Raw genomic sequence first — 22,264 nt, forward strand, 5'->3', positions numbered from 1 at the left:
CACCCCCTTACCTTCCACCCTCCCACCGCCCACCGCGCGTTCCTCTTGTTTTACCACCCAGTTTGTGAAACGGCTGCCAGGCCGATCGGCCAACGCTCCACAGGCCTACGTTTATTTTACCCGTTTCTAAATGCCCGGCTTTTACCCACCATTTCGAGGTCAAAATACAATAATCCTGACTTATTTCTCATTTTATCCTAATCTGTAGGTCAATTTTGTGGGTTGAAAACACGAAACAAAACTTTGACCCACAATCGAGTCAAGCAGTCCCGCGTTATTTTGCCAATATCTCGATGACCGTTGAGTCTAATGGAAAATGTGATTAGAAATTATAGTTAACTATTGAAATTTGCTGTTAAATACAATGATTTTGACTTATTTTTCATTTAATCCTAATCTGCAGGACAAATTTGTGGGTTGAAACACGAAACAAGACTTTGACCCACAATGGAGTCTCGCACGCCCGCGCTATTTTGCGAATATCTCGAGAAGAATCAGGTATAATGGAAAAAGTGACAAGAAATCATCTATAGCTCTTGAAGTTTCTCACAGAATGGTTCTTATCGAGTTTTTTTTTAAAACCTGTAGCTTTCAAGATATCGGAGGATGAATAAACCAACGGTCGAGGCTTATGTCTGTTTCACTGGTTTTTAAATGCAAGACTTTCGCAGAGTCTTGAAATCTTTATTTCCTGCCTTTCCTGGAAATAACTATAATATTCCTGATTTATTCCCGATTTCCTGATGATCCTAGAAAAAACGCGAGGCCCATAAAGACCTGAAACAAGACTTCAACCGAAAACCGATTCCCACACTCCCACGCAATTTAGCAAATATCTCGAGAACCATCAGATCCACAAAAAAAATGCCTAAAAATCTTATTTACCTCTCAAAATTTCCCACAAAAATTTCTGTATCATCACATCCCGTAAACCCCCAAGATATCGCAAGATGAATCAACCCCACACCCTCTCCCCAAAAAACACCGACTTCCCACACAATTCCTCAAATACCCCAAAAATCCTCAATTTCCGCCAAAAACTCATAGGACAACAATGATAGCCCTCAACATTTTTCACTAAAATCCTCTTATCACATTTCCCCATAAACCCACGAGATCGCGAGTTATCCGCGCTGGAATCGCCCACAGCGTCAAAAAATTGCGCAAAAAAATCAGGATTAATCAATGCCTGCATTAATTAATCCCGCGTAATAGCGTAGGAATTTATCAAACGTCAACGGACGCCAATACCCCCCACTCAAATAATTTCGATAGCTTTTGGTTTAGCCTGGCGATTAAAGTCCATGAGGACTTATTTTTAGGATTTGAAACTGAAAGGAAACTATCATAACTCGAGTGTGTGTCTGGACAGGGGGAGGAGGGGGGGTTGGATAACCCACACTCATTCAAAATACTCGTTATATACTTTATATAGTATATATGTTATATACTATATACGTTATATACGGTTCGGGTTAGAGTCGACGACACAACGATGGCGCCAGGACACATTCCTCTTTGGCGCTGGATTAACGGCAGCTAGAGAGAGAAATTGAGAGAATTAAAAAGAGATGGATAAAACGCTGAGATTCTTGGTGAGATAGAGAGACTGAGAATCGTACCGAAATAATACCGGACCATAAATACGAGGGAGAAGATACCAACGGGGGAAAAATTGATTTTTTCATTTTTCCTTTTCTTATTTTTTTTTTTGAGGGGGCATTTTTTATTTTTGAGGGACAAACGCTTGCGCAATTCACGACAACCTGTTGCTGGGCACAATCCCGACCATTCACGAGTTTTGATGGATAACTGAGCGTAAAACTACACGCGCAAAACTGGTTGATTCATGAAATTCCGCGGGATTCTGCGGGTTTTCCGAGTTTGGGGCAGATATCTTGGAAATTTCGGGGTTTACTGGGGAAATGGTATGGTAGGTTTTTGGGGAGAATTTTGAGGGGGTTGTATGAAGTTTAAACACATTTTTGGATAGGCTCGATGGTTTTGGAGATATTTGGGAAAGAATGGAGAGAGTTTTGAGGAGTTTTTAAAGTTTTCAAAACCCTGCTCTCCATTGATCTTTGACTATCTCCGGAACTGTTAGACTTACGAGAAAAAGTCATACGAGGATTCCGTAGAAAATCCAACTCCCCAAAAACAATTCCTATTCCCTTCTTCAAATAAACCCAATAATTTTCGAGTTAATCTCAAAAAAGCGAGCGCCTCCCCCAAAAATCGTCACCACACCAACCAAATCCCTCCCGTCCCTCTCAAATCCCCGGAAAACGACCCCCAACCACGCAAAATCCGAAAAGACCTCATAATTCCAAAATTTCGAGACCGAAAATTCTCCTCCCCACCACATTTTCCCTAAACCCCTTAGAAATCAATAAAAAACCAATAATTCACAAACTGAAATCGTTCGATCCCGACATTTTTCGTTAATTGACTTCCCGGGGCTCCGGAAACTAGACCCAAAATGCATTGAATGGAAAAATGAATGGCAGAACCTCTCCATCAGTCCGTAAAACGTTGAAGGAGGGAAAAGTGGACGGAGGTCGACTCGTACCCGACGACGAGACACACACGCGGCAGCTGTCTGGCGCCAGGTCTCTCTTGTGTATACGTTGCCCTCCATATTTCCTTGCCCCCTTTCCCCCTACCCCCTCAACTTCCACCTTCTTCACCCCCCGTTCTTCCCCATTCCCCCCAGGTTCCAAACTTGTCGGCTCGACGAAAATTTCGAGGGAACTGGTCACTCCTACATTTTCCACGAAAAAATTCCATTCATCTCTCCATTCCATTCTCTCACCCAAGATGAGACAATGAGACAATAAGACGATGAGACAGGGAGAGATTAAAAAAAGGGAGAAAGAGGAGAACATGATTTTCCTTTTTCTTGTGGTTTTTTTGGGGGTCTTGGGGGTGGTGATGGATTCTGTGATCGGCTGGGGTGTTCTTGGAGGTTCCTGAGGGTTCCTCGGTGTTCCTCAGGGCTCCTCAGGGTTCTCGGTGCTGTTGGGGGACTCTTCGGGTTATCGTGATTTTCTTGAGCGAAATGTGATGTCTCTGGGTGTTTGACTGTGACTCTGTGCTACGGTAGTATCGACTATCGGACGAGCACATTCAGGGACAAAAATAGAATGGGGGTACGTTTGTGCAGTGAAATGGTAGAGAGAGGATGGCCTGCGTGCGGCCAAGGTGCAACGTCGAAAATATGTTATTTTGAATTTTTTTTTTGGGTTTTTTTTTGGTGGGAATTTTTTCGAGTACCGAGAGATACGGAAAATCGAGGTGAAATCGATCCTTCAATGTTTCGAAGGAATATCTATGAAAGTACCGATTTTAGGAGAAAATTACTGAAACATGAATTTTAGATCTTCAAATTTGAGGGATAGATGGTTTTTTGAGATTTTCATGTAAAGTCAATAGTTGTGGAGATATTTGCAGATGAATAAATAGAAAATGTTGGAAGAACAACAAAAACTTTTGAATCACTCGACACTATTCCACGATTTTCTCTGAAGCTATCGATATTAGCGAAAAAAGTGACAAGAAATCGTAATTGGTCCTCGCGGTTTCGAACAAAAATGTTTAATCACATTTTGATCGAAATCCAACGGTTGCCCAGATATTAGCTGACTAATCCCAAGAAATCCCTCTGTAACAAAGGACTTCAAAACCCTCGACCCAATTTCTAGATTATCTTGAAAATCATCAGTCCAATAAAAAAATAGCCAGATAATCATAAACAGCCCTCAAAATTTCCCCCAAAAAACCTCTCATCAATTTTCCCCCTACCCCAATGCCACTCGAGATATCCGAGAACGAGTGAACACTACACCACCTGACAGACATTTGTTACCTCTTTTCACGTTACTGAATTAAAAAAAAAAGAAATCATTACCTTCACCGTCGGTGGTTAACGAGTCCGGAAGTCGCGAGGGCTCGGCGGCATTTCCACGCGCCTCCATTTGGCTAGATTGAATGGCACCTGAGGGAAAATAATGGAGAATTACCCAGAGGAATAATTGAGGAGTGAAGAGTAACAATATTTTCCCTCAAAAAAAAATCACTCAAGCATTTTATAACTCTCCCAAAAAATTAATCAACCAAAAACAGGTCCTCGATTTCCCTGAAATGGAATTTAACGCGCAATCCAAATTTTATCTCCATTATTTCAATTAATCTCTCATTTTAATTTACCAAATTTTTTTTCGAGACACAATATTTGGAGAAACTTGTGCTTAAATGCATGAGCTACCGGTACGAGTAATAATAGCCGCTGAGTGTAAGTAATCACTCGGCGGGCATTTAGGCGCCGAGTTTCCCCTAAAAGCCAGGGGGGGGGGGATAAAAAATAAATAAATAATAAAACGTATAAATTCTTACCATCTTGCTTAGCAACTCTCTCAGCTGGTATCAGACAGTACGGGGGCGGTGGCGACTCTGCAAAAACAAATAACCACCGCTCAAATAATCATCTCTCGTATCTCATCCACCTCCTCATCCCACCCCAAAAATATAATTCAGTCCACGAGGAGATTCAATAAAAATTGCGTGTCTCCTGTGGAAAATTTTCCAAAAAGAATCATTCACCAATTCAATCTTTATTAATTATCTAGATGCGCCTTGAATGTAGCGCAATTTTCGTCTAGACCTTTTTTGTAGAATGAAATTAGAGCTGCGAAAATGGCATTTATAAAATTTTTTGTATCTCTCATGGATTCGGAGATATTCCACGATAACTGGAGGTGGAAATACGTCGACTGCAAGACGTAGAGGGTAATAACTCGATTTAGATAATGCGTTAGTTTTCGAGGTATATCTCTGAATCAAAGACAGATAGCGGATTTTTTCTCGGGACTTTTTGTGTAGAGTACAATCAGAGCAACAGAAAATGTTGTACAAAAATTCCGCTATCTCTGCTCGATCCCGAGATATTCCTCGAAAACTCACTTATTACCTAAACCAAGTATTTTCAAATCGACTGATTTCCTACTTCAGTTTTCCCCGAATATCGCCACATCAAACCCAGATACCGAAATTCTCCTCAGGACCTTTTTTCCAGAGGACCCCAAAGCCGACAAAAAATTCTCCACAAAAATTTCTCCATCTCCCCCAGATTCCTAGATATTCCCTAAAATCCCCCAAACCCTCACAAACCCCCAACATCGTCTCATCCTCACGTCGCGCAACGAAATATCTCCGGATCCAAGCCAGCCAGAAAAATCTCGATAGAAACTTTTCCCCAGTTTTTCTCCCGCTCTACAAAAAACTTCCTGACGACCATTTCCCTATCTTCCCCGGATTCTGAGATATACCGGAAAAACTTGTTGAATGAATTTTTCAACGTGTTTGTACTGCTGAAAAAAATCATTAACAAAATTGAATAGTCCGGGGGAATTTTTAGGACGATGTTTGAGTGCAATGGCAAAGTGGCATCCTGACTAGCGCCGGCTGGCTGGCCTCGACAATTAGCTGGCGCCAGCAATGACACGCGGTCGCCACATCCCCCCTCCCCCTCTTCCCCTCGTTTCCTTCCCCCTCTACGTGGACAACGGCTAAACAACCGGCTCCTCGTCATTTCCTTTTTTCTGTTCCTTTTTTATCCCTTCCCCACCCCTTGCCATTATTTTTCCCCCTCACCACCCCTTCCCACTGCTTTCCGCCGATTTTTTTTCGATTTTTTTCTCTTTTTTGTCGGACTTCTGAATTTTCTTATTATGGCACTCAGGGCCGGTTCAGTCGATCTCTGATTATTAACCCTGCCCCCCCCCCTTCCCCCCACACACTCTGTACCACCCCTTCATAAGTCCCTCTTCACCCCCTGAGACCGCGACTCTAATGATTGAATTAATTTTTTTTTCTTGGACTTGCGGTTCTCTGAGAGACCGACCGAACTCTTCCAAAATTACTCCGAAGTTTTGGATAAATGAACTGAGGCCTTTAATTTATTTTTAATTTCCTCTCGAATTGATTGAGATATAATGGACCAGTGAAATTTAATAAAAATAATCGTCCTGGTGATAATTTCTAATCGAGTGGAATCGTACGAATTACCGACGCCGGTACTTCCTATTTCCATTATGATAATCCGATAATTCAATTTGAAATTCTGTTTTTATCGTATGCAGACTGTCACCGATTACCATTACACCGAGAAAAAGAATCACAATGATTTCAAAACATGTTGTTACGTAAAGTATGGCGCCTAGTGTCGTCAATCCACGATACGTTCCTGTCTGTCTGTTATCTGGATGACCACTGCCATTGCAGTTAAATAAACAATCACGAATTCGATGAACTAAAAATCGAAATCCTTCAAACAAAATCGATAAGGAAATTTAATCAACATCTCTCAGATTTATATTCTGTTTTCGCTGACTTCTCGATTTCTATCAGCAATTGCACACGACAGCTACGACAACTACATCTCATAAATCTAATCGCAATAAATAATAATCATTATTATTATTTTAGTAAGCCTGTCGCGCTTGAAAATGTGAAAATTTTCTAGATTCAGTAAAGAAGACCGGGAATTTCATTTCGATTTTTTAGAATATCTCGGAAATTACGGATTTTCCGTGAAAATGTTATGGAATGTTTTTCGTGGGGAATTTAATCCTCTATAAGAAAGCTCCTTTCCAGTTTTAACTCCCGACAAGAGTTTAGGAGCTACTGTGGATTTAATGTAGCTGACCGATGACTTGGGATTGGATAATGGCGATTTTAATTCCCGATTATCTCGATATCTTGTGGATTTAACGGTAAATGTCACTAGACCTTTTCCCTCGGAAATTAAATTCTCTACAAAAAGTTCCCTACGACTTTTCCCCTCAAATCCCCGACTCCACGAGGAATAACCCCCAACATCTACACCACCTACAACTTCTCGCAAATCTAATCCCAATAAATAATAAAAATAGCAATAACAATAAAAAAAAAATAAAAATAATCTCACCAGGTTTACAAAGCCGACTCCAGTGATAAGGATTACAGCAAACATAAGAAGAATCAACAGCGGAATGACAGACAGGTAATTTCTTAAGATCCTTCGACTGATCCAAATCAGGCCACCTCCACACCTGACAGGCCAGCAAATTAGCTGGTTCAGGCACAGTATTAACCACATTAACAATAGCCACCTCATCAACCACCTCGTCATCATCATCACCACTATTAACATGCCTGGTATCGCAGTGCCTGCACTTAGACCTCTGCCTGGTATCCGAGTGTCTGTGCCTGAGTGGATGATGATGTCTGGCACTTCTGCTGACATGCCTGTGCCTCCTGTAATGATCAGCCTGATCATCCCATCCTGAATTCAACAATCTCCTGACAAGTACACAACCACCCAGATCAGCGCCACAACTCTCAACCGAGGTTATCAGCATCTCCAGCTGATTCTCCTTGAGACCCTTGAGTAATTCCTTGCACCTGGTGAGCCTACCATCAGCTGGATCCTCCTCCTCGTCAACACCACCGCAGCAAGCCTGTTGCAGCCTATTGACAACACTCCTGTCAATATTAATGGCTCTCCTACCCCCGCATTCACTCCCTGTATCTACTCTTGCTGTTGTATCATTAAAATCACCAGATGTATCAGTTGGTACGTTAATTTTTGTCCCTTGAGTCTCACACTCGGTTTCATACTCCCGGTGGACTTTGGCCTTTAGCAGACGTCTAGTTAATACCGTACGTTTGCTCCAGAACATGAACATGAAACAGGATATGCCACAGGTGCATTTGGGTGCCAGTACTTTAGATTTTTATTCTATCAACGGAATTCTGATTTATCCGATCTTTACGGCTTCTTATCTCTTTGTCCTCTTATTTTATTTCTTTCTGCTATCTTTTTATCTTCTTTATTCTCAAAATGTCGTTTTAGGAATCGATTCGGTACCAACTACTGCTGCTGCTGCCGCTGCTGCTGTTCCTGCTGCTGCTGCTGCTGATCGTTGATGGCCTTCGTCGCGGTCTTGGTCTTATTCTTGTCAGAATTCTCTTCGTCTTCTTCGCCCTCGTCTTTATCGTCGCCACCGCATCCGCCGTCGGCGCTTTGGCACCGCATAACACTGATTTCAAACTATCACTCATTAGTTTTCGACTAGCGATTGACATAATTTTGACGGGTGCATAGTTTTATCACTTTCGGGGCTGGATTACCGCGAGACTCCAACGATTATTTATCGCCATTCACTGGGGAAGAGAAATTTTTTTTTATTCATTATTCTTTAATAATCATTATTAATGATAAACTATTGTTTTTCTATTTTGCTCTCTAATATTTTGGTTTTTCTAGTCGCAGATTTTTTTTAAAAGGGACATCTTGGAATTATCCTTAATTATTGAAAAACAATAATTGTTGATGTTATAAAATTATTTTGGGGTAATGAAAATTTATGGGAGAGGTGAGGGATTTTTTTAAAATCAATTCGAAATCCTGGGCGAAAGGACAATTGATTAATTTTTTGTGGAAATTGTTTTTCTGCTGTCGACATGGCGTTGACAACAGATTATTTATTGCAAATGTGTGCAACGAAAAAATGTCATGATTTCTCACGGCCTTTGTATTAATTTTACCGGATTCTTCCAAGATTTCTACATTTACAATTCAGTGGCGAGAAATAAATCGAATTTTCCAGTTTTGTTGATGGATCGACATCAGAAACTATTGATTTTACGAGAAATGTCAATAGACATTTTTTCTCAGAAATTCCATAAACTACAAAAAAGTCCTCCAATATTTCCATCGCAAATCGATAATTTCCCCGATAAATCGAGAATTAATAAAAATATGATCACCCCATCAGACTTTTCAATTTCTCCCCAAAAATTTCATAAACAACACCAAAAAAAAAACAGCCATCAACTCTCGATTAAAATCGATTGAAGATTTCGATCTTAAATTCCACTCGTCCTCAAACTACTCGACGAAGAGCTTGAAAAAAAGATCGAATGATTTTTAAATCGATAAATATGTCGTCATAAAATAAATATTCACAAGAATCCAATGGCATGCCAAATAATTTAAACATCACAAGAGAAATATCCATCCAACTGTCAACAACTAAATTTCCACCGACTCTCCATAAAAAATCGATCGACCGATGAAAAAAAAAATCGAGAGATCAATGGATTTTCGCAAATTCCACGATAAATCAATATCAGCATTGAAAAAAAAAATGTCTCTATATCTGTATCACAAGTGAATAATAGTTCAACTTACATATCACCCACACACTCGCGGAATTGTTTTAAATAAAATGCGATTGGGGGATTGGTTGCGATTTATCGAGGGGATTCGAGATAAAAGTAGTGACGAGAGGCCGCGGTACAAAAAGAATTTTAATTGACTTTGATCGAGAGATGAAAAGCTCAAGTTATTATCACTGATTTATTTTTTTGTCACTTGAGGGGCGGTTATGGAGGTGATGACACTGGGGGGTTATGGAAAATTGGGAAAACCACACGGAGATGATTGAACGGGGGACTTGTTTTTTTTTTTATTCGAGGGGTACGAGGAACTGTCGTACTGAAGGCACTCGGAGTTACTAGAGGAACGCACGAGGTCCAGGGACCGTCACGAGTCCACGTCTCTCCCCTCCACTGACAAGCCGACGGCGACGAGGCGCCTCGACGCTCGCAATGCGCGCGCAATTCACCGACTGGGGGACGCCCGATCATCCACGAGCGATGTCGGCGCACGCGGCAATCGTTTAAATTTGAATTTTGGAATTTGGAATTTTCATTAAATTTGTATTATTTTATTGTATTTTTATTATTTTACTATTGGGCATTTGAGGAAAATTGCGGGAATAGTGAGAGATGAAAATTTTGGAGAGTTTTTGGAGAATTTCGTGGATTCGATTTCCATTTTTGAGAATATCTCGGGAATGACGGGGTTTACGGCGATGTTGCGCATAATGTTTTTTGTGGGGAATTCGATTTTCTATGGAAAAGGTCCAATAATGCTTTTGGTTGCGACAGGGGTTTAAGAAATATCCGGGATTTTCTGGAGTTGACTAATGACTTCGGGTTGGGTAATGGTGATTTTAATTTCGCGATTATCTCGGTAATGAGTGGATTTACAGAGGAGTGTTATAAAACCTTTTTTATCGGGAATTGAATTACCCATAAAAAGTTTTGAATGATTTTCCCTCCCAATTCCGCGGTTCGCGAGATACAATTAAGAATCCAAGCCGAGGAATTCACGGTGCGTGGGGAGGATAAATTGTTTGTCTATTTAAAATCCCAGAGAATGTTTACGACTGTTTGAGACGATAATTTAAATATCTCGGTACTTTAAACATTAAATCCCTCGTCGGTTCGTTTGGAATTCAATATCAACAGTGGTCTCCACTCCAAATAAATAGTTGTCGTACCTCCGGTGGAAAAAAAATGGGAATAATTTCCCTTCGTTTATGTTGTGTTTAACAACGTGTTGGACGGGAGTAACACGTTGTAAGGGGAAAATAGTATATAGTTAATGTGCGTGTTTGATCCGAGGAATGAGAAAGAAGGTTTCCAACTCTCAAGACGAAAGGAATCCCAATGATAGAGTGGGAGAGAGGAAGGCAAAAGAAAGGCATTCGTCGCTCATAAATTGGCTAATTTTAGAAAACGGGTTTTGATGGTGGAATACCCGTGATAACCATGGATTTTGTAATCCTGTGGATTCAATTCGACAGTTAATCCTCTACATAATTAAACGACAGGTCATTATTAGTCCGAAATGACGAAGCGTTTGTACTTGCATTTGAAATTTATCTCATTATTTTTTTTTCATTGCCCCACAATCTTTTTACTTCCGATATTTTTTTTTTAGGAAAATATCCAAAAATTATGGGTTAAATCACAAATGAATTTCAAATAATTTTAATCAACTCGAAATTTGATAAAACAAAGAAATTACGGGTCAAACTTGTGGGTCAAATGATTCATAAAATTCAACTAGCTTCAACTAACTCGCAATAAAAAAAATTATAGAAAGTTATGAGTTAAAATTGTAGGTGAAAATAAAAATAAAATTTAAATAATGACAACCACCTCGGAACACCCAAAAAACCACAAAAATCATGGGTTAAACTACTAGGTCAAATTCATGGGTTAAAATCGCGGGTGAACCAGCACCAAAAATTAAAATTCCATTAAAAACGACGATAGCCCACTTAAAAAAATATTTTCAACGCTCAATCACTCCACTAATTATTGAAAACTCACTTGATCCTCGTTTCAATCTCCACTCATCCGAGCACCAATCGAATTATCACTGACAAGAAACGAACAGTCGTACAACTCAGTAGCCACTAAACTGATTCAGAATTCCCTCGGCATCCCCTATTTGTAAGGGGGATGTAGGCGCGACGTTGTTGGCCAGTTGGCGCCGGTTCACCATTCTTCGGTGGATAACTCGTGGGTGGTGCAAAGAGAAGGCGCCTTTTTACCCCCCCTCAACCCACCAACCCCCTAACGCCCCACTCAATCCTCAAACGCGACGAAATCTCCATCCCCCCATTCCCCCAACTACCCCCACCGACCCCGCCGCCATTTTATCTGTCTCTTTCGTCCCCCATCAATTTTCCAAAACCCATCCTAACCGAGGGGGCGATGTAAAAGAGGGGGGTAGGGGTGAATTCATAAAATTCAATCGGTCAAATTGTAACAGGAAATATTTTTATCTGTTGATAAAAATATTATCAATGATTTCCTCTCAAAATTCAATGATCAATCGAAGGGGGCGGATAGGGGGTAGGTGGGCGGGGGGAGGTGAATTAAAAAAATTCAGGGGATCGTTAAAATTGTTATAAGAATAATTTTGATGTGTTGATAAAAGAATTATCAATGATTTCCTCTAAAAATTAGGGATTAATCGGAGGGGGCGGATTAGGAGGAGGGGGGTCCTAGTCTTTCGCGGTGATGGAGTCCTGGTGAATGGGAATTCAGGATTGTACTCGAGGGGAGGGTTTATGCCCCCCAAATTGAAACGACAGAATTCTCAAGTGAACGACACACACATATCGGAGCCAATAGAGTCGATTCGGGTAAAAGAGGGGGAGAGAAAACGTGGAAAAGTCGGTATGGGGATGAGGGTAGAGGCTCCAACGGGCCACCGACGGCTGGTCCGACTGGCGACTTGGATCTCCTTGTTTATCATCCTCTTCCTCTCCTCATACCCCTGGACCATTTCGTATAACAAGCGTCAAAACACTTGGCGCCCCCCAAATGTATTTTCAGGGGGTGGACGGGGGGGTTGAACAGCAAAAAAAACAATGGGGTAACGAAAAATGGGGTGGAGGCGCCTGTCGGTCGATCCTGTCACCCTGCGTGTCTGGGATATTAGGGGAGTCAATCACTTTGCTCTTGGGGTTGCTCTGACAGCGTCCTGATACCCCCCTGATGATGAAAAAAAAATGGGTGATTGATTTGGCGAGGGGAGTAACTCGGCAGGGGTTGCTCAGTGGGGAAAAGTCGTTGGACACTTTTTGTGGGATATTTCAGGGGCTACTAAAAAGTCCTCTGGTGTTTTTTGATAAATTCAACCGTTTGACGGAGATTTGTGAGATAGCGCGGAAGGAAGAGATGATAAAAGGCGAAACAGATAACGTTTCAGTGAATATCGCAAAAACCGGTAGGATTAGCGGAAAATGTCATTAGAATTTTTTACAGAGCATTCAATTCTCTGGAGATAAGTTTCTATCCATTTTTTTGTATGTCCACTAGATATCCTGGAATAATCAACTACAAGAGAAGTGATAAAATAGAAAGCAAGAAGAACTCTCCCCTACTTCCTCAAATATTTAAAAAACCATCATAGACATAAAAAAACTCCATTAAACTTTTCTCAAGAGAATAAAATTCCCCCCGAAAAAGTTCCCACAAATATTCCTGTAAAACCGCTATATCCCCGAGTATGTACCTAAAATACCCGACATTAATGTAACTCCCCCCCCCAAAAAATCGTTAGAATTGAAACGTGACACGTGAAAAACGACAGAAGTAATTCGAAAAGAAAACAAAAACCCATTGATAAAGAGAAGAAATGATGCAGGGAATAGGGGGATGTACAGTTGGCGTCAACCCCGAGGTTTGGCGTCTCTGTTGGGCGTCGGCGGGACGTTGGGACTCGTCTCCACCGGGGGATCTTCACCCAGGGGTACCCCAACAGGCCAAAGCTATCCCTAAAGCTGACTGGCTGGCGCCAGATTCAACTGTACCTTGACGCCAGTTAAACCGTCGTCGTCGCGACGCAACTCCGCGCCATCGGGCTAGACTCTTCCTCGGCAATACTCTACCCATCTGACACTCTTTGGCGCTTACCCCGTGGCTCCTGCGCTCTTTTTTCACCCCCCCATCTCTCCCATCTCTCCTCCCCCTGTCCCATCACCCCATCCAACCCCCTCGCCAGGAATTCACACACATTCCAAACGAAACGATATGATAAACCAAAGTGCAGAAATTGGTATACGAGGGATATCAAGACCGGTTGGCACCAGAAACTCGATGGCAGGATCAATTCTATTGGGGGAAAATAACTCGCCCGTTTAGGACATTATTTCACTTATTTTTTGTTTATGTTTTTGAGGCTTCATGTTAGATTCCTTGGAATTCTTCGGAGGAGGGATCACTCGATTTTTATTGGAATTATTTATCTGTATTCGAATTTGAATTCAATGATGATTTAAATAAAAATGAATGATTTTTTAAATAAAAGGGTGAATTTTCATTTTTCATCATTTATTCTATAGGTTTTTATATTTAGTGTCTAGAGTCTTTGAAATTCTTTGAAGTATGAGTTTTAATTCGATTTTTATTCGACATCTTTATTCGAATTTCATTTAGCCTGGATGATTCTGGGGTTAAATCATAATAAACAATCAATAATAACTCGTCAGTGACTTTTTAAATAAAACATGAATTCTCATCAAGGGTACCTCAATTCCAAATCCGAAATTCAGATAAAAAATCCAGGGGATTTATGTTATAAAATTTAAATAATGACTAATTTCTCAATCCCCAAGGTTGTGCAATACATACACCATTTTCTAGTCATATCTCAGAATCAAAAAGAGCTACCAAAATTTTCAAAAAGACCTTTTTTCCAGCCTGAAATCCTCGCTACAAAACAGTCTCCACAAAGATTTCTCTATCTCCCCTAGATTCCCAGATATCCTCCAAGAACTCTCCTCCCCCTCAAAATCCCCTTCCCCAATTACCAGACCAACTAATTAATACAATTACACTAAAAAAACCCCCAGTGAAGGCCCTAAAAACACGATCCACTGCCTTGAATTCAAAGAATATTTTTCAATACTGGAATTTCCAAAAAAATTAACGAGCAATTCCCATCACCGATGAATCCCTCCCCCCAGACAATTGCACAATCCTGATAAGATAACGAATGGTGCGACGGATGTTATGCTGTGAAATTAAACTCCACTCCTTTTTTTATGAAAGATTAACGCGCAATGCTGTACCCACGGGGAAAAAAATTGGTGGGAGAGGCAAAAGGGGGGGGCAATGATACACTTTAGTTTCCATCAATTGTACTGAGCAGTTTGGATACCTCGCGCACTCTAGTTTCAACTCCTTCACCCTCTGGAACAATCTCCAAACCATTCCCAGGCGTTCCAGTCTGTCCAGGAATTATGAGCGACTTGGGCCCAATCTATGTGGGCCTGGACCTCAGTACACAGCAGGTTCTATTTTTTTTTTAAATTAATTAATCCTCACAACTGATTAATCACCCAACACTTGATTGTAAACGTCAAATGCACTTTTCATCAACTGCTTTTTAGGGTCGGGGTTTATGGGCCTTTTTTATTGCGACTCGGAGACTCATTTGCATGATCTTTTTTGCGAACCGGTGGAAGGGGTTGGGGGGTGATTCAGTGTTTTTACTGGGGGGCAGGGGGGCTGTCATTTTTGTTTACTCACTTTGAGGGACGACGCAGAGGTGATGGTGGACGACTTCTGGGTAGAAACAGGTGCTGAGGGGGACGCACCTGCGACGCCACTACGAACACCTGACGACTGGCGGGAGTTTTGAATGCGTCCTTAAAAAAAAATTATGACCAATTGTTGTCAGTATGTACTCAAGATACATACACACTCAAAACTAGAAATACTACAGATTTTTACATGTTTTTTTTTTCTGTAAATAATTGGGATGTTTTTTTGATTTTCCAGTTGAAGGCTGTTGTTGTTGATGAACAGTTGAGGGTACTTGATGAAGCTCATGTTCAATTTGACAATGACCTGCCAGAATTTCGGTAATGATAATGAAAACTACGGGATTTCAATGATTTTGGATATAATGAATGAAGATTTACTTTACTAGACCGTTATTTCGATAACGAGTAGTCCTACGTCAGGAGATTATAGGACCTTTTTTGGAGAGAATTCAATTCTCCACAACAAAGGTCCTACAACATTCCCTCATAACTCTCTTCATTAACGAGAAAATTAAAAATTTAATTTGGACGATTAATCCTCCAGTCGGAGAAGATCCTTCGGCTAATTGAGTGATTATCTCGATAAGAAGTGAAATTACGCGGGGGCACGATAAAACCTTTTTTCAAGAGAATTAAATTTTCTACAAGAAAGATTATATGACGGTTTTTCTTACCTCTATTGGCTACCGAGATATAATCGATAATTGCCCTCGATTTACAAATATTTTTCAATCAGCACGTATGGAGGAGTTATTCACAAAAAACAGACACCGAGTGTCATTCAGGCACCGTGCCTGATGTGGGTCAAGGCCCTGGACATGCTCCTGGATAAACTTAGGGTGTGTGGAGTGGATTTTGGCCGGGTCCGCGGTATTTCCGGTTGCGGCCAGGTAGAGTTTCGTTGTCTTTGATCCCAGAGATTGCATCATCGCCCCTTTATTCTGATTGAATTCCAAATGAATTTCAGCAACATGGGACTGTATATTGGAGCAGAGGGGCTGGGGAGATCCTCAGGAATCTCAGACCCGAGAAATTCCTCCACGAACAATTGGCGAATGCCTTCGCCACGTCTCTCGCACCCATTTGGATGGACTCCAGCACTCGAGCAGAGTGTACCATCATCGAGGACGGCATCGGGGGTCCTCTGGTGAGATCATCATCTTCTTCATCACCATCTAAACCTCTCCCCAATTATTATTCCCAATTTTCTAAAAAATTTATCAACATTTCCGTACTTAAACACAAGTTTACTCATAACTGCAGTTTTTTCGAGGCCAGTTTTTTGCCGATATCTCCGAATTCAAAGGCCGTAGCCAATTTTTTGCATAAGCATTTTTTATTGAAAAAAATGAGAGCTACAAAAAATGTATCCATGAAATTATCGATATTTCCCTTGGATTTCGAGGAATCGGATAAAAACTCGCATTGGCTTCTCATTTCTATTCATTCAATTCTAATTTTCTCTGTTCTATTCATTTCTGTTTTATTAGAGATTCGTTTTATCGCTGGATAATTAGATTTCATTGATTTCTGATGGTATTTTTAAGTTAGAATATTTATTGGAGTTGTGAATTTGTAGAAATTAGCAGAAATAACGGGATCACGTGCTTACGAGAGATTTTCTGCTCCTCAAATCACGAAAATCCACCGGACCAGACCGGATGTCTATAATTCGACAGAGGTAATTCGATATTCAATTATCGAAATCAGTTACTCAAAAAAAATGAATAAATTGACCATTTTTATTAATTAAAAATCGAATTTTCTAATCGATTGACTCCATATCTATCCGCCTAATGAATAATAATGAATAATAATAGATAATAATAAAACCTAATAATAAAAAAACCAAAAACAATTTGTTGTTTCATAAAAATCGATTTGTTCATTATTTTTTTAATGATTCTCAGAGAATTCTCAATATTTTTATGATTTCAGAGAATTTCACTCGTCAGTAGTTTCGTCGCCAGTCTTCTCCTGGGAAATTACGCACCAATCGATTACTCCGATGGGTCGGGTATGAATCTTCTGGACATCAGAACCAAAGACTGGAGCGACGATCTTCTTCAAGTATTAAAAATCTCATTTTTCCCCATCCAATAATTTCTCATGCATTAAAATCAATTTTTTCTCAAGATTTCACTGAAAATTCATTTTTCATTAATTAATTTCACGAAAAATAATGAATTGCGATCTCTCAATTTTCAATCGATAGATTTGTGCACCGGATTTACGAGAGAGATTAGGGGAGACCGTGCCTTCTTCCACAGACCTGGGGCCCATCTCCAATTATTTCGTCGAGAGATTTGGATTTAATGACGAGTGCAGAGTCGTCGCCTTCACCGGGGATAATCCCGCCTCCTTAATGGGTAATTAACTAATTAATAAACATTAAAATATCATTCCCTCGATTCCCACCTAATCGTCACAAATTCACTCGATTCTTAAAATATTCCTAATTCACAAATAATTACTTCCCGTTATTTTTCCATTAGGAAATTGTATCGATAGTTAATTACAAGTGAAAGCGAACTGGTAATGAGAATTTTTTGTTAATTATCTGGATTACGAAGAATTTAAGGGAGAAATTCTAGTTTTATGTAGACATTTACAAATTTTTAATTGATAAATAATTGTTTTTAGGGTTGAGATTACAAAAAGGAGATCTTGTCTGCAGTCTAGGCACTAGTGACACTTTATTCCTCTGGCTAGAATCTCCTAAAACAGTTCCTGAGGGCCACATATTCTGCAATCCGATTGACAATGAAGCCTTCATGGGTCTGCTCTGGTAAAAAATAATCTCCATTCATTAAAAAAATATATAATTCCAATAATTAATAATAAAATACCAAAACTACAATTTTCCAGAAAAAATTCACCCCAAAACCCCTACATAAATATAATAATATTATCAATTAATAAATTTCAATAATTTATTTTTAAAGTTTATTCAATTTAATTTAAATTAATCGAAGCTAGGAGGTTGACTAATTAAGGATTATTTAATTATAATGACGTCATTATTTTCAGTTTTAAAAATGGTTCTCTGACTCGAGAGAGAATTCGCGACAGCGCGGCGGGTGGTTCGTGGCAATTGTTCAATGAATTATTGGATAGTACACCGAGGGGTAATTTTGGTAACATGGCTATTTACTTGGATGCCAGAGAAATTATTCCCCCATTAATCGGTGACTACAGGTTCAATAAAGCTGATGAAAAAATATCGAGATACAGTTCCAAAGAAGTTGAGGTCAGGGCACTTGTCGAGGGACAATTTATCGCGAGGAGAGTGTGTGCAGAGGATTTTGGATTTGACATAGGTTTTTCATTATTTTATTCAATCAATTTAATTATTTTGTTAATTGTAATTATCGAAAGGAATTTAATTCGTCGGAAAATATGAGAAATTTTGATTTTTCAGGTCCCAATTGTCGAATTATCGCGACTGGAGGGGCATCTGCTAATAAAGCTGTCCTCCAGGTGCTCTCCGACGTCTTCAATTCTCCAGTGTACACCTCAGTGAGCCCCTAATTTAATTACTAATTAAAAAAATAATCTTATTTCTTCAAATTTTTTGTTTTCATCATTTCCAAGTTTTGTTAATACGGATGGATCTCGCAAATTATTGATTTTATCGAAAAATATTAAAATATCTTTTTCATGGGGAATTTGATCGGCTACAAAAAAGGTCTTATGATATTTTCTCGTGGGGTCGATAGGTTCCGAGATAATGGATGTGTGACTTTGGTCTGTATTGAATTGTTGGAATTTTCTGTTGTTACTCGCTGATTTATTCCAGGAAATGGCGAATTCTGCAGTGCTGGGAGGTGCATACCAGGCGAAACACGCCCTCCATCGCCATGAATCATCCTTCGAGCAAATAACAAGTAGCATTCCAGAGCCAACATTGCTGTGCAGGCCTTACAGTGACGCAGAATCGGTGAGAAATTATTCCACAAGTCTCAATTAATTCTCAGATCGTTAATTTTCTTTCAGATCTACAAACCAATGCTCGAACGCTATCGCAAAATTATAGCTCAATTGCTCGAAACCAACAGCCCTAGCTGAAAAACTCACCCCTCCACCAATTGCCTTAATAATTAATCGATAATTAATTACAATTTTAATACCAGACTCCCAGGAATCTCAAAGAATCCCGAATCACCAGTGACTCAGTGAACGAATGGATTTCCCAAATTTATACAAGTTTTAATTAATTGATTATTAATAAATAAAGTCAGATATTTTCTTCGATAAAACCAAAATTTATTAATCAAAATCCAAATTCACTGAACAATTAATGAAAATCAAGAAATCAGAATTCCCCCAACGAATTCCTTTTTCACACCGAATGAAATTAAAAATTCCAGTGAATTACTTTTTCCTGCCTCCCCTCTCCTTGGGCAACAGATTAACAACCGATCCACTGCTGAGATTATAATACCCCAGTGAATTGAGATCCTTGCAGAAGATTCCCTCGGTCTGAATCTTCTGCTTGCCAGGTGGCATGCCAATGATCTCACAAATACCGGCCTTGAGAGTGGCAATGGTATCATTAGGCTGAAGAGTGATGCTGAGAGTCTGTCCATTGAGTTTCCAATCAGGTTTATCAGTCATTAGAGGAACCACAACACTGAGTTGAACAGGCCCCTTATGCCTCGCCAGGAACTGGGCCTCAGGGATGAGAGAGTCCTCGGTCTTGGCTTTTTTCGCTGGTGACTCCTCCTCAGGGGGTGCCTCCATAGGATGCTTCATTCCCATGGGCTGGGGAATGGGTGGCTGCATCACTGGTGGTGCTGGCATAAATGGTGACATCGATGGAGTCATCAGTGGGGGAGGCCTGATCGGTGGCATCGGCGCCATCATCATCATTGGGGGCTGGGGTGGCATCATGGGGGCCTGGGGCATTCCCATGTGCATCGTCATCGTCGGTGGGGGCGGCTGTTGGGGCACCTGAATGGGTTTTGGCACTGGGGGCTTTGGTGGTGCCTTCAGGGTCGCCTGGGGTTTCGCTGCAACCGCTGCCATGTGTGTCAGCTCCGCTGCTCGACTCGTCACCGGTTTTGGACCGATTTTCTCCTTTTCCTCGTCTGGGAGGAGACCCTTCACCTGTAATAATCAAATCATCAGATCATCATCCCTAAACTAGTTTACTAATTCTTGAATTACTTTACTGATTGATTAATTGATCTCTTCATAATTTATGTAATCAAATTCAAGAGTAAAATGGAAGAAAAATGATTGCCTTGTGAATCTGATGGATTTGTTCCTCCAATGTGATATTCGCCCTGGCAGCTCTGGTGGCAGCTTCAACACTGGACGTATGTCCATCCCAGGTGACCTTGTCATCCTTCCTGGTGTCCTCTTCTCCGATTTTTTTACCAATAGCTGTCTCTTCATCACCAATACCAAAGATATCAGTACGCCTCTCAGCCAAGTGTTTTAATGAGGCATTGACAGCAGCTCCAGATGCATAAACAGATTCCTGATCGACTTTCTCCTGGTGTTTGTCCCTCTGCTCGACCCAGCGTGAGTCGAGGAGTCCAATGTGCATGTGCTCCTCGACTTTTTTCCCGAGTATTTCACCAGTGAGCGGTGAAACGAGGATCACATCAGAGGCAATACTCCTGGATTTCTGGCTGTGCTGTTTCGGATCGTATCCCTTCCTGATGATTACGTTACCAGGTGCTGGAGGTAGTGGAGGTGGTTGCATCGTTCCCCTGCCTCTGGCATCGCTCTGGGGCTCGTTGGGTGTCTCCTCGTCGCTTGAATCCTCCTCCATGTCCTGGACCTGATTGTTGTCCTTGGCTGATCTGTCCCTGTCGTTTTCAGTCCTCTGGGGCATCTCGTCGTCACCATCTGACTCAATTTGCATCTCCACGTCGTCACCATCCTCGATTCTCTCCTGCATCAGAACTCGGGCGCCTACTTCGTCGGGTGTTGTTGGCGCTGGGAAATTGCCAACTTCGAATTGCTGATAATCCACTGTCTCCACGACGACGAAGTCGTGCCAATCGATCTGGGCGTATGCCACTCTCTCACGCTCTAGCTCTTCCTCTTCCTTTCGACGTTGGGCCTCCTGGTACTTCAGCCACTCTGATCGATACTTCACCTGGTCAAGGATACTGTCCATCGATGTTGTTTCATCTCGAAGGCGAGGCAGCAGATCCTTCGGGGGTATCAGCACTTTTGTGTACTGCTCCAGGAGTTTTGTAAAGTACTGGAACAGCGAGTGCTGGGGGCGAAGGAAATCGAATTGGAAATTTCTTTGCTCTCGGTTCATAAGATTTGTCAGGAACTGACGGCCATTTCTGGCGACAAATTGGGCGGTGAGTTTTACGATGTCAAGGTCAAGGGCTGAGATTGATGGGGGATCTGCGATGAATTCGAATTCACATGGTGGATCCTTCGGGATAAATGGCTGTTCCACCTGCTTCAGGATCTCCTGCTGCTTCTGGTGAGCGCTCAAGGTCACTCCTCTTACTGTACCCACTGTACTGATGTGGTCCTGTCCTCTTCCCTCTTTAAATTCTTTCACTTTGTGCTGGTAATACGCGTGATATGGATCACCGAACACCAGGAAATTAAATTTCGCGTTTCCTGCCTCGTTCTGACGAATTCTCGACTCGAACTCTGGACCATTCCTGGCAACAAAGCTCGCGGTCTTGTCGACGATATCTGTGATGGGGATAATAAGAAAAATATAAACATCTTCAGGGATTCATCATCAATGAAAGTTGAAGGACTTATGAATTATTCCGTCATTTCAAAAGATATTGAGAGCATATTTCTGTTTTGAATATCTCGGTAACTATTGGAGTTCCGAAGAAATGGTGAAGGACTTTTTTGCAGTAAATAGAATTTCCCAGATACAATCTCTTCTGTCATTTTCTTCTAAACCTATTCCTTCTCGAGATATTCCCGGTTTCTGTCTAGAAATCTTAGTTTTTTTTTCTCAAAATTATCGCCAATTGATAATTAATGATTTTTTCGGTGTTAAAGGATACTCCTAACCTCCGGAGGAGGATAGATGATGCCGACGATGGGCTGCGATGAAGGTGCAACCTCTTCTCCCTCGATTGGAGGTGGTGGAACGACCACAGAGTCCTGTCCTGGCATTTTCACTGCCTCAATTACTGAATTACCACTAATAATCACTATTTCATCACACTTTCTTCATTAAAAATAATCAGAGAATATCAATCAACGTTTGGGTGCTCCAAAGTGCTTCAGGAACTCCAAGCCACGAAAATGGAATTCCTCTGGAGGAATTCCCCACATCAGCGCCTCTAGTAATGGAAAAACGA

At 40.9% G+C, this 22,264-nt stretch overlaps 3 protein-coding genes across 7 annotated transcripts in view; 1 reads left to right on the top strand and 2 right to left on the bottom strand.

Moving 5' to 3' along the window:
- Positions 1–15,169, bottom strand: part of Dad (Daughters against dpp) — a 21,441-nt gene extending 6,272 nt beyond the window's left edge. The window contains exons 1-4 of one of the 5 annotated variants that reach the window (XM_011308333.1): positions 14,941–15,169; positions 6,965–8,202; positions 4,393–4,449; positions 3,908–3,994 (exon numbers count right to left, since the gene is read on the bottom strand). In XM_011308333.1, coding sequence (XP_011306635.1) covers positions 3,908–3,994; positions 4,393–4,449; positions 6,965–7,724 — 904 coding nt within the window. In that variant the 5' untranslated portion in view covers positions 7,725–8,202; positions 14,941–15,169. Of the gene's footprint in view, positions 1–3,907; positions 3,995–4,392; positions 4,450–6,964; positions 8,203–9,232; positions 9,602–11,226; positions 11,316–14,569; positions 14,659–14,940 lie in introns of those variants that run through there. The other 4 variants (XM_011308332.1, XM_011308334.1, XM_011308331.1 and 1 more) reach the window with 4 other exon arrangements.
- On the top strand, positions 14,570–19,211 carry LOC105268622 (xylulose kinase). Its single transcript, XM_011308330.1, has 12 exons — positions 14,570–14,702; positions 15,193–15,275; positions 15,694–15,847; positions 15,925–16,104; positions 16,537–16,638; positions 16,896–17,027; positions 17,173–17,326; positions 17,601–17,745; positions 17,988–18,277; positions 18,379–18,476; positions 18,757–18,897; positions 18,954–19,211. The coding sequence occupies exons 1-12, from the start codon at positions 14,652–14,654 to the stop codon at positions 19,023–19,025; spliced, it is 1,602 nt and encodes a 533-aa protein (XP_011306632.1). The 5' UTR covers positions 14,570–14,651; the 3' UTR covers positions 19,026–19,211.
- Sf3a1 (splicing factor 3a subunit 1) lies at positions 19,208–22,200 on the bottom strand. The gene is made up of 3 exons (XM_011308329.1): positions 21,965–22,200; positions 20,203–21,635; positions 19,208–20,066 (listed from the first exon to the last, which is right to left on the bottom strand). Exons 1-3 carry the CDS (start codon positions 22,074–22,076, stop codon positions 19,332–19,334), a joined length of 2,280 nt encoding a protein of 759 aa, XP_011306631.1. The 5' UTR covers positions 22,077–22,200; the 3' UTR covers positions 19,208–19,331.
- Between the last annotated feature and the right edge of the window lie 64 nt (positions 22,201–22,264).

Source organism: Fopius arisanus, unplaced genomic scaffold, assembly GCF_000806365.1.
Source record: "Fopius arisanus strain USDA-PBARC FA_bdor unplaced genomic scaffold, ASM80636v1 scaffold00059, whole genome shotgun sequence".
NCBI classification, from domain to species: domain Eukaryota; kingdom Metazoa; phylum Arthropoda; class Insecta; order Hymenoptera; family Braconidae; genus Fopius; species Fopius arisanus.

Bases quoted from the DNA above. Each gene is read 5' to 3' on its own strand.
- Sf3a1 (XM_011308329.1), bottom strand. From the start codon at position 22,076: ATGCCAGGACAGGACTCTGTGGTCGTTCCACCACCTCCAATCGAGGGA. The intron at 21,636-21,964 runs GTATCCTTTAAC...TCCCCATCACAG, and splicing joins TCCTCCTCCGGAGGTTAGGA to ATATCGTCGACAAGACCGCG. The intron at 20,067-20,202 runs GCAATCATTTTT...TGATTATTACAG, and splicing joins AAATCCATCAGATTCACAAG to GTGAAGGGTCTCCTCCCAGA.
- LOC105268622 (XM_011308330.1), top strand. From the start codon at position 14,652: ATGAGCGACTTGGGCCCAATCTATGTGGGCCTGGACCTCAGTACACAG. The intron at 16,639-16,895 runs GTAATTCGATAT...TTATGATTTCAG, and splicing joins ATGTCTATAATTCGACAGAG to AGAATTTCACTCGTCAGTAG. The intron at 17,746-17,987 runs GTAAAAAATAAT...CATTATTTTCAG, and splicing joins GCCTTCATGGGTCTGCTCTG to TTTTAAAAATGGTTCTCTGA.